The following is a 12,279-nucleotide window of genomic DNA, read 5'->3' as shown; positions in this document are numbered from 1 at the left end:
GGGTTGAGGAGGGAGGGGCTGTCATAAGGAAAGAAGAGGAAGAGGCAGGGCAAAGGGAGATCTGGAAGGTACAGAAGTGGTGAGAGGAAAGGGCAGGGGCTGGGTGGGGGGGAAAAGAAGGGGGCAGGTGAGACAGATGGAAATATTGAGCAAGGGGGAGAGGAGGTTGGGCCATGGGCTTCCAAAAGCTGAACAAGACAAGATAAGAGAAAATCAGCTTGAGGCATGGGCTGGGCAGGTTTGAAAGGAGGAGAATCTTCCTTCTGAATTTTAAAATTACTTAAGTTTCTCAGTGTTGTTTATTTGCATCTGTTCTGTAGTTTAATCAAAGTAACCTTGTGTTGATTTTTCTTGAGGAGAAAATATGCTATGAATAAGAGCCCTCCAAGGAACAGTGCTAAATAAAACAATTCTGGTGTAGAATAGTTTGAACTCAGTAAAATTCTCTGGGAAGACAAGCTTTTTCAAATGGAAGGGAAACTGTTCCTTCATTGCCATCATGATTTTAAATACCATTCTTAGACACGCCCTTCTTAGCTAGTTTTTAAAAAGTGGAGTGGTTGAAAAGCTTTAGCTAGAAGAAAAACTCTCACAGCCAGGAGCATAGAAGCCCTCCCTGGGTTAGTTTAAAATTGACCAGGGAGGTAAATGGGGGTAGGGAGTGTCCACACTGCACTATTAGGCTAAAAAGCCATTTTAGCACCAAGCTACCATACGCTTGAGACCCACATGGGTGTGTGTGTGTAGCCAGCCAGCAGAGGGCCAGCTACTTAGCCTCTCACCTTCCACTAGGGGGAACCTGCAGTTTGCTTGGGGGCAGGAGCAAGCACTTAGCTGTTAGCAATGTAAGGGAAAGAAGGATTTATACTTTACCAGCCCTAGAAAGCGGCTCACAAGGACTCCCAGCTTGTGTATTCAAGAGAAGCGGTGGCAGGCTAGCAGCAGCAGCAGCAGCAGCAGCAGCAGGGGTGTTAGCAGCAACAGCAGAAGTAGTAGCAGCTTGATTTCCCTGAAAGGGGGGTCGAAAAGGCTGCGGCAGGAGAGAAATGTGGTTTTTTTCTCTACTCACTTAAAGAGGAGTAAAGGTTCTAAATTCTAGACTTCGTGTCACCAAAAATGTAAGATTTAAATTAATTTCCAATACTCCAAGTTATAATTTTTTATAAAGTTTATTAATAACCACTTGAAGTAGAAGAAATAAAAAGAAAATAGAAGTATAAAAACCTAGTTATCTAACAAAAATAAGACCACATGAGTTAGTTCTCCTGCCAGCTCACCTTACACCACCTCTACCAAATGGGATCACAGGAAGAAAGAGAGAGGCGGGGCTACACAAAATTTATATCCTTTCTATGTTAGCATGTAATGTGAGCAGGAACATGGGATGCTGGGAAATTCAAATTGCACAGTTCCTTTAAGTCTTTTCTTCTCCATGTTTCACATCCCCAGTTTCCTTAACAAAATCACAAACAGCATGAGCTTGAAGTTCTTTAGCATACATACTTTCAAAAATGTATTCACAGCAATGTAATTGTCTGTCTCTTCTAAGCTCCTGCAGCATTGGATTTTAGTTACTGACAATAAAATGGTTTTGAGGTTGTATTTCAAAGTAATTTTAATTTTAATTCTCATTTACTTGATTTTTTTGAGCATTTGAAGAATTTTTTTCAGGTGGTTGATTATTTCTTCCTCACTCTTAAACTGACTATTTGTCATTTCTTCTCTGGACCCGAATTTTCTAATCTGTAAAAGAAGGGAATTGGACTAAGTAACTCTAATGTCTCTTCTTGCTCAAAATCTATGATTCTTGCACATTTCAGATGTCAGACTAATCAGAAATAAGATTTTCCCCCATTGCTTTCTTTTTTAAAAAAAATCTAGATTGCTTTTTGTAGTGAAAGTCTTTACTTTTTTACAATCAAATTCATATTTTGTTTCCCAGAATTTTTTTGGAGTTGAAAATTTTCTCCAACTGATTATTTTCCAGATTCTATTTCACATGAAATTATTTATCCCTGGAAAGTTATTGTACTATATGCTGGGAGATGTAGAGTTGCTTTTTTTTTTTGTCATGCTGATTTATTTGGAAAACTATTGTTTTCAGGGCTTCTGATGGCCCCAATAATTTTGGAAGTTTAAAAAAAAATGATGTTTATAGGGGGAAACTGAGGGAATGTTTTCTTTTGACTGGTCATTCCTCCATTTTCCTAAAGGTGTTCTTTTGAGTATTTGTGCTCACTATAGATTACAGGTTTATAAGAGAGTTTGACAGACCAAGGGTTTTCGTGAGGATGGAGCCTCAGAGAATATCTTGTATTTGGGGTACCTTGGGTCAAATTCACAATATAGTATGTATAGAAAAAGAAGTTTGACTAGAAAAGAGAGAAATTGAATTATAGCAGTAGGTTTGAGCAGAGTAATGTTAGTGAACTGACACAGAGGATACTGTTGGGCCCAGTGTCAAGAAGACAGAGTTCAGATCCAGGCTCAGGTATTTACCAGCTGTGTGACCCTGTACAAGTCACTTAATATCTATCTCAGTTTCTTCAACTGTAAAATGGGAATCATAACAGCACCTACTTCACTGGGTTGTTATGAGGATCAAATAAGAGATTGGTAAAGTGCTTAGCACAGTGCCTGATACATACTAAGTATTTAATAAATGCCTATTTCTCATTCTCCCACCCATCTGTTTAAGATAAAACCATTTTAAAATTTCTATAGGGTCTCTTTTCTCACTTTGACATTTTTGTAGTCAGCAAAGTAACAGGTCTGATGGAAATTTTCCTCATATTATTATATTCCTACATTATTCTCTGGCATAACGTCGCTGATGTTGGATGACAGATGATTTGCTACTGAAAACTTTCCCACACACACTACACAAATAGGGTTTCTCTCCAGTATGAGTTCGTTGATGCCTAATAAGAGATGAACAGTCAAAGAAGGCTTTCCCACATTCATCACATTCATAAGGTTTTTCTCCAGTGTGAATTCTCTGATGTACAGTAAGGGATGAATGTATAGAGAAGGCTTTCCCACATTCATCACATTCATAGGGTTTTTCTCCAGTATGAATTCTCTTATGTACAGTAAGGGATGACTGGTTAGAGAAAGCTTTCCCACATTCATCACATTCATAGGGCTTTTCTCCAGTATGAATTCTCTCATGTTCCGTAAGAGATGAAGGGTTAAAAAAAGCTTTCCCACATTCGTAACATTTATAGGGACTTTCTCCTGTATGAGTCATGTGATGCCTCATAAGTCCACTTCTACGGCTAAAGGCCTTTCCACATTCATCACATTCATAGGGCTTTTCTCCGGTATGTGTTAGCTGATGTCGAGTTAGGTTACTTTTCAGGCTAAATGACTTTCCACATTCATCACACTCGTAGGGCTTTTCTCCAGTATGAAGTCTATCATGTTCAGTAAGAGATGAATGTTTAGAGAAGGCCTTTCCACATTCATTACATTTATAGCGTTTCTCTCCCTTATGAGTCCTCAGATGTCGAGTAAGGGATGGGCGGTCAAAAAATTTTTTTCCACATTCTTTACATTCAAGGTCTCTTTCTTTATTGGGTCTTTCAGTGAGACCGATTGACAATTGCTTGAAAGTATTCTCAAAGGAAAGGGATTTCTTCCATTTTTCCCGTTCAGAGTTTTTCTGATGTTTCTCCAATCTACTCTCAGATATATGAATTTCTCCAAATGTAGGGTCTAGAGGAACTAATGTCCCTGGTGATTCTGAATCTTCAGAAATGTTCTCATTTTGAGGTGACTGTTGGATTTCAGACCTACTTTCCCAGCCTGGAACCAAAAGTAAAAAACAAATGTAATCTATTCTCTGCGCTATAAGAAAAGAAAATGTTATTTTGGAAAGAAAATAATGAAACAAAAAATAATGCCCACTAGGTATCAATGGTATTATAATCTCTCAAAATGGGTAGCTAGGTGGCTCAGTGGATTGAGGGGCCAGGCCTAGAGATGGGAGATCCTGGGCTCAAATGTGGCCTTGGGCAAGTCACTTAACCCCCATTACCTAGCTCTTCTGCCTTGGAACCAATACAAGGTATTGATTTTAAGATGGAAGGTAAAGGTTAAAAAAACCCAAAACAGTTTTGTGATCTAGCAAGAGGCTAAAAAGTGAGGGGCAAGAAGTGAAGAGGGTATAGAAGGAGGGGGAAAGGTGGATAGATCATCAAATAAAGAGAACCTCTGTATAAAAGAGCCTATCCAGGAGTGTGGTATGGGTCACTAGAATGTTGTGTTAAGTGGAAGGGGATAGTGATGAAAAGGAGGGGCAAATAAAAAAGAGAATGTAATCAGGGAAAATGAACTTTCAGTAAGGGAGGGTAGTCTCTAGAAAGCATGAGGAAAAGAGAAGAACTGGCTTATGGGTAAAGATATGTATGAAAAAAAGACAACAGTAGGTGAGATTCCCATCTTTCCTTTCTCCTAAAAATTAGAACTTTCTCCTATTAAACTATTGTGCTTTTGTCCCACTGAGTTCATAGAACTAATTCTTACCCACCTGGAGAGAAATTTCTTGGCACCTCTCTTTCTCTGGCTTTCTGTAGATTAAGGATCCATGGCTCTTTCCCCTGTTCCAATTTGAAAATCACATCTGGTTTAGATATAGGAAGCCCTGTTTGTGTAGAAGAAAATAAAACAGCTGTTTCTCATGGGGACAAAGAACTATCTGGACACTTGGACAGGACTCACTTGCATTAAGTTACTAGTATTTCACATGGCCCTCTATGAAAATAATTATTGTATCTTTTGTTGTCTTTTATATCACCCTCAAAAAGGAACCACATGAAAATGCATGCAACATTTTCCACCTGTGGTCTCCTACCTAACCCCTAAGGAAAAGGAATATATATTTCTCTGAATTTTGGAACTGAAAATATTCAGTGCAGTTAATTTGAATTCAGCTGCCTTTTAACATCATCTTCATTTATATTACTGAACTCTTTGACTATATTGTTTTCTTGATTCTACTTTCTTCATTCTTCATCATCTCATATAAGCTGTCCCAAGTTTCTAGGAATTCATGTTTATCATTTCTTATATAGTAATAATCTATTATATTCATATACCATAGTTTGTTTAACCATTTCCCATTCTGTGGCAGCCCACTTTATTTTCATTTTTTTTGCACAGAAATTCCTGCTAGGAATGTTTTCATATAGCACCTGTCATTGACTAGTTGGGAGGTATATGTCCAATACTGGAATCACCTCTTCAGTTTTGGAAAGGCTGTGGAAAGTCAGAAACACTGGTTATTGGAGATACCAATTAAATGAACTGTTCTGGAAAACAATTTGGGATTACAAGAGAAGAAGTTACTAAGATTAATTTATCTTGAATAATTCTAAATTGTTTCCCAAAACTGTTGGTTTGATTTCACAACTCCACCAACAATGTATAATTGTCTCTGATTTTCCAAACCCCCTCCTACACCAACAGCTTCTGATTTTTAAAAAAAAAATCACCTTTACTAATTTTGCAGTAAATCAAAATCTCAGAGCTGTTTTTCTCTTTATTTGTGATTGAGGCATGTTTTCTATATGGTTGATCATCATTTATGTTTGTTCTGAAAGCTGTTCAAATCCTTTGTTCACTTATACTTGTCACTTTTTTCACTCATACTCTGGACCACTTTACAAGAAACTCAGAACTTTGTCATTCAGCTATGTGATATCTAATTAGGTTCTCTTTATTCCAGCCCCACAGCCCTACCCTCAAGTTGGTACCAATGTATTAGGGGTACATTATGACCCTAACATTGTCTAACCCTACCTGTCTATCCTGCCTCCCCTCCAATATACACATTCATTCTGGCAGAGAATTTCTAGCTTTCCTCTATATTAATCCCTTACATCTTTCATCCTTCTCACACATATTCAGTCCTGGTGCAGATATGCTGTCTCTACTTTCTCTACAAAGATTTGTTCCCTCTAGCCAGCTCTATAAACCTAAGACTTTTAGACAATTTGTCTTCTAATTTTTCCATATTTTCTCATTTAAGCTCTGTTCTCTGTTTATTTTACAAGTGAAAAAGAGGAAAAAATTGGCTTGCTTTATTAGTTAGTGGTAGAACAAGTATCATAGCTACTGACCAACTGCCAACCATGGGGAAAGGTGATCAAGCTTAGATGAAATAAGGCATCCTGAGGAAGAGATGAGGCAGCACATGCCCAGAAAGTCAAACCACAACCTCCCCTCAGATCCTAATGGAGACAGCCAAAGCTTGGGGAGTGACAGAACCCTCCATGCTCTTGGTCCTGCTTCCAGCCTAGCCCTCTATTACCATCATCCTAGAAAGCAAGTCCTGTGAAGATGTGACTGGGCAACTGTTTAGAAAATAAAGCTCTTGCCACCAGAGCCCTTGGCATTGTCAAATGGTTTAACCTTAGAAGCTGATATGATTATCAGCAGAAATGACATTAAAGAATATTCATTATCATCTGCTTTGCTGCTGTACCTAGAGGACCATGGGAACTTTTCCATCAGACTTGTAGCAGAAACCTAGACCTGCCGTTTTCCCATGAGAATGTAAGGTCCTTGAAAGCAGGGACTGACTGTCTTCTTTTTTTCTATTTGTTTCCTCAGCACTTAACATAATAAATGGTTAATAAATGTTTGTTCATTTTCCCCCTCTCACCAATACTGGTATTGCAACTCTACTTTCTACCTACACTAGCCCAGTAACTACTCCAAACATTAATATCATGTCCCCACAAGCTAGTTTCTAATGAGGAATCTGAGCCGTTTATCAGTGTCAGAGAAGGGCCCGCCAGCTCTTTTCAGACCATTGAGTAACTCACAACTAAGGTCCAGCACAGTTGCCTGTCTTCAATGAGCATTTTGTCTTCCCTCTGGCTGATTCTTTCTGCCTAGAGTAGAGTTGGGTCCCAGAGAGGAAACTAGCATCATGTTACAAACATGCTATGATTTTCCCAGGATTTAGACAGTCTCCAACTAACCACATTTCCTCACATTTAGTTACCTCCTATGAGAACATGTATCTACCTTATCTGTTATTGCTTCCTTTACTTTCCCTCTTTCTTACTTTTGCTCTCTCTTCTGTCTGGAGAGGTTTCTTTTCTCTACTTTCTTCCTGTTTATTCATCAGTCTGTCTGGGACATTTTGTCTTCTGTGTTTTCCTCTTGCTTTTTCTCCACTCCTTTTCACCAAGATACCTTTCTTCTTAAAACAGCAGCCTCCTGGCTTGCATCAATTTTTGCTTTTAACCCAATCATTTTAGGACCATGCTTTTCTTGAAGTGGAAAGAAAGTAGTGCTGCCTGAAATTACCCTAGATCTGTGATGGGCAAACTATGGCCCAGGGGCCTGATGCGGCCCCCTGAAATGTTCTATCCGGCCATGCGACATTATTCTTATTCTGACCAATACAATGAGTAGGAAACAATACAATGAAACTTTGAAAGAGTTGCTTTAGAAACAGACTGACAGATGAGCATCTCCTTTCCTTTGGCCCCCTCTTTAAAAAGTTTGCCCATCACTGCCTTAGATCATTAGAAACATGGCCCTGGAGCAGATAGGTGGCTCAGTGGATTGAAAGCCAGAACAAGAGATAAGAGGTCCTAGGTTACAATGTGGCCTCAGATACTTCCTAGGCGTGTGACCCTGGGCAAGTCACTTAACTCCAATTGTCTAGTCTTTACCATTCTTCTGCCTTGGAACCGATACACAGTATTGAGTCTAAGACAGAAAGTAAGGGCTGAAAGAAAGAAAGAAAGAAAGAAAGAAAGAAAGAAAGAAAGAAAGAAAGAAAGAAAGAAAGGAAGAGGGAGAGAAAGAGGGAGAGGAAGAGGGAGAGAAAGAAAGAAACATGGCTCTGGATTAGATCAATATGGGCACACCATGGGGACCTCCCTATTATCCTAATGGTAGTTTCCCTTGAATCTGCTCATCAGGATGTCATGTACCCCAGCAACAATGATAGGTTGGGTGACTCAGTTTCTATACCAAAAACATATTCAAATGCTCAAATAATTAAGTAAATGCAAATTAAAATAATTGTGAAGGCCCTTTAGGGCAGCAAGGTAACATTGTACATAGAGTGCCAAGCCTGGAGTCAGGAGGACCTGGTTTTAAATCTGGCCTCATACACTTCAGAGCTGTGTGACCCTGGGCAAATCACTTCACCCCCATTGCCTAGCCCTGGCCACTCTTCAGTCTTAAAATTGATACTAAGACAGAAAGTAAGAATTCTAAAAAGAAATATAAACTCAAGACTATTATAATGGTAACACTGGCTGTTGGTATGCCCTCTAGTGCCCTTGTGAAAATGCCTACCTGTTCCTGTAGGAACAAGAGTTCCAGACTTAATTACTTACTCATCCCTTAATCACCTGGTTGGCTCCAGCTTCTCTAGAAGCCCTAACAGGGAAGTCATCCAAATACTTTTCCTCGGGCAAGTCTGCCACTCTACCAGTTACAAAAAACAAGCAGCTGACTCTAATACAATTATTCCTCAATACTGTCTATGCCAAACAGTCTAATGTGCCCAGAAGGGGGAGAAATGCCTTCCTGGGTGACTCTCATTCCAGTGTGGACCCACTAGCACAAACTCATTAGCACTTTACCACTTGCATCCAAGGGTACTTTGTGGTGGGCCCCTCCCAATTTCTTTTCTTTGGGGAGACTTCATGGAGCTCAGAACATCTGGAGATACAAAATCTGATTGGGGTCTCCATCCCAGCCCTGGGTAACTAGCCAGTATTCACATATCAGAGAGATACTAAGATTCAGAACAATGTCCAATCCATAAGGAATAACCTCTGACATCCCTTGCTGGGAAGGGAGCTTCACAAATATCATTGGATTAAGGTGCCAGCACCAAGCCACACCAAGTCCTAACACAGACTTATTTTCTCCTTCCCTTTCAGAGCCTAACTCTTCTAATTCTTCTACCAACACTAGTATTTCAGTCCCGCATTCTGGATGCACTAAATGCAGGATCTAGTATCCTACAAGACACTGCACTGATTACTTATGGGCTGGACGATTAACTAGCAGTTGTAGAGGGTTGTGTACAACCTTCTATGAGCAATCTGTCTCCCTTGCTCTAGAGTTTTTGACATTAACACTTTTGTTCTGTAAGAGAAGAGAAGCAGAAAATATTTGTGAAACAGGGCTTCCAATGTCTAAAACCTCCTCTGTCTTTTCATCTGAAAAAAGACATGGAGGGTTTAGTAGACTGCAAGCTCAAGATGAATCAACAATGTGATCTGGTTACCATGAAAGCTAATCTGAGGCTAGGGTGGTAGGAATCTTGCTAGATTTTTGGCCTGGTCAAGCCATATCTGGAAGGCTTTAATTTGGGGCAGATACTGATAAAGTGGAGAACACGTAGGAGAGGGCAAATAGATAATGATAGGATATCCTTGAGTTCACACCATATAGCTGATGAAAAGAAATCAGCATTTTTTGCCTGAAAGAGAAAAAATTTGAGCATCAGGTAGGGAGAGGAGAGTACTGGTGTGATTGCTGGATTCAAGTATTTGAATGGCTCTCACATGGAAGAGGGCATGCCCTAGGAGAACTAGAAGTAACAGATGGAAGTTGCAAAGGAGCGAAAAGGCTCTAGATAAGAAAAATCTTTCTAATAGAACTTCCTGAAAGCAGGACAACCTGGAAGGCAATGGGTCTCTCTTAGTGAAGATCTTCATGAAAAAGCTGAGTGACCCCTCTTGTGGCTGCTGTAGAGAAGAACCTTCAGTTTGAATGCAGTTTAAATTAAGTGGCTTTGGAGTAGCTTCCAACCTTGATATTCTGTGAATCAAATAATTTGAGTGCTTGAGAGAACCAAGAAATCATTCTTCTCCCATAATTGAAAAGGAATCTTAGGATAAGAGAGGTGAAGGGACTTGCCCATGCTCAAATGGTTAATGATTAGCAGGGTGAGACTTGAACTTGGGCCTCTTGATTCTTCTTTCCCCTATACTAAGCTGCCTCCCTATCCAAAAAGGATATAATAGAAAAGCCCAGAAGGAGTTGTGGTAACTTCTGAAGGAGGTTCAGGCTTATCTTTCCAGAAAGTAGATATGTGCACTCTTATCTTAGGTGAGAGCCCTCGACCTGTAGGAGAAGAGGACAAGGAAGTTACAGTCTCAAGATAGAATAATGAAGCTTAATTTCAATTTTATGAAATATATAATTAAAAAAACCCTTCCCCTGTCTCAATATCAATTCTAAGACAGAAGAGTGGCAAGGGCTAGGCAATCAGGGTTAAGTGACTTGCCCTGGGTTACATGGCTAAGGCCAAATTTGGACCTATGCCCTCCTGACTCCAGAGTGGGTGCTCTAGCTACTGTGCTACCTAACTGCCCTGAACTAAATAATTTTCACCTAAAAGGAGAAGAAGAAATGCTTTTTATTGGCCTGAAGAAGATCTGAGATCTTTGCCCCAAGTCCTGAATCAAAATTCAGGTAAGTAATTCTGAGGCTCCACTGTTTTTACCAGTTCACAACTCCAGAACCTCTATATTGCTGACACCAGCCCTTGCCTAGCTGCCTCATTCTTGCTCGGCTTATTTCTTCATTGACTTGCTTTTGCTTTCCTTATTCCATTTGCCATACTCGTTATCAGTCCTAGGTCATATTACCTTTCTATTTCTGCTCAGTCTGGTTTCTAGAGCAGGATGTTTCCATTCTATTTGAGGTCTAGGTTCTCTGGAAACTACACCCTATTACAACCATTTCCTTCACCTTTACCTTGGGTTCCCTCCCTTTGGATTTAAGAAGTCTTAATTTTCTATAGAACCTTCTTTCTCCATAGCTCCTGACTTAAGTTCTGTGGTCTCCCTTATGATCTAGTGGATATTCTGTTCCCATTTCTGTCTGCCTGAATCATTCTTGGAAGATCAGGCCCTTGATTTCCTGACCTTACAGTTCTGAATTCAAGAGGCTACTTCTCTCTTTCCTACATGTTTCTTCTCTTTACCTTTGGCTCATAACTTCCAAATTCATGGGTCCTATCCTGCAGCTCTTCTTTCTGTTCTTATTTTTGATGCTTTCAGACCTTAAGGTCTTCATTCTCTCCAGGACTCTACCCTTCACTTGATCCCAGAGCAAACAGTAGGACCTGACACTCACCTTCAGAGTTACACAGCCATCATTGTTGTTTCAAAGAAGTTCCTATAGGTATCTGTTACATGGCTATCCTTAAGACACACAGTCACAGTGAAACATAAATAAAGCCAATCACAGCTCTGCATTTACTGCTACAGTATATAGCAGAGAGGATTTTCTTAATTTAAGATAGATTCTGATTACCAGAAAGAAGCTATCCTTACCCAGTGAGATAAGGTTTTGATAGTTCTCCAACATCACATCCTTGTACAGGTTCCTCTGAGCAGGATTCAACTGTTCCCATTCCTCCTGGGTGAAGTTTACAGCTACATCCTTGAATGTCACTGATTCCTGAAACACACATTTTTGCTCAACCACAGAACCTTTTCTACCTAACAGGAAAGGGAGAAAATAAGAGCATTTGGAAGGATTGATGGGATGGATAGAATGGTTCTGATGATGGTAGGAAAGAAAATGAAGCATGTGACCTGAGGTAAGAAGGTATCTTCTCCATGTTAGTATGCTTATCACTAAGCTCCAATGAGGATGAGCACTGGTCAAGCAAGTTTACTTTATACTTAGTCCTTCATCCACAAGGAAAGGGGTCAGAGAGATAGAGAAATTCCATGATAATGATGGGAAAAATGTCTACATTTTGAAAAGAGAAATTGTATTTCGAAAAGAGATGAAAATTCAGCTCACCTGGGCTTTGGTTATTAGGGACACAGTAGCCATTCCCTTCTCTTTGGTAGTTCTTTCTTGGAAAAAGGCAAAATTCTGAGAATGAAGGCCTGGAGGAGAAAAAAAGGGGCCATGATCAAGTCTTGGAGCTCTCAGATTCACTATGTTAGAAATGTCTAAATAACTGAATGAAGCATGTAATAAATATTTATGTATAATGCATATATTCTATATGTAACAAATATTTATAAATAATGTACATATACACCATATCATATATAATGTAATAAACATTTGTCACATATATACAGTATGTATCATATATAATGTAACAACATGTGTATAAACATATAATAAACATTTGCATGTCAAGCACATGCACATCATATATCACAAACAATGTAATAAACATTTGTCATGTACATATACATTATATTGCTATAATTAATAAATATTTGTCATGCACATGTACATTATATAGTATACATATCATAA

General features: G+C 39.3%; 1 protein-coding gene across 1 annotated transcript in view; it reads right to left on the bottom strand.

The window, feature by feature from the left end:
• The window catches only part of LOC123233398 (zinc finger protein 420-like), a 239,531-nt gene that overhangs the window by 224,945 nt on the left and 2,307 nt on the right, over window positions 1-12,279 (bottom strand). The window contains exons 2-5 of the mRNA XM_044659513.1: window positions 11,806-11,894; window positions 11,328-11,454; window positions 4,532-4,645; window positions 2,857-3,807 (exon numbers count right to left, since the gene is read on the bottom strand). Coding sequence (XP_044515448.1) covers window positions 2,857-3,807; window positions 4,532-4,645; window positions 11,328-11,454; window positions 11,806-11,838 — 1,225 coding nt within the window. The 5' untranslated portion in view covers window positions 11,839-11,894. The remainder of the gene's footprint in view (window positions 1-2,856; window positions 3,808-4,531; window positions 4,646-11,327; window positions 11,455-11,805; window positions 11,895-12,279) is intronic.

The sequence above is a fragment of the Gracilinanus agilis genome, chromosome 2 (assembly GCF_016433145.1).
Source record: "Gracilinanus agilis isolate LMUSP501 chromosome 2, AgileGrace, whole genome shotgun sequence".
Taxonomy (NCBI): domain Eukaryota; kingdom Metazoa; phylum Chordata; class Mammalia; order Didelphimorphia; family Didelphidae; genus Gracilinanus; species Gracilinanus agilis.
Note: the sequence above shows the minus strand (reverse complement) of the source record. Positions and strands in the feature narration are given on the sequence as shown.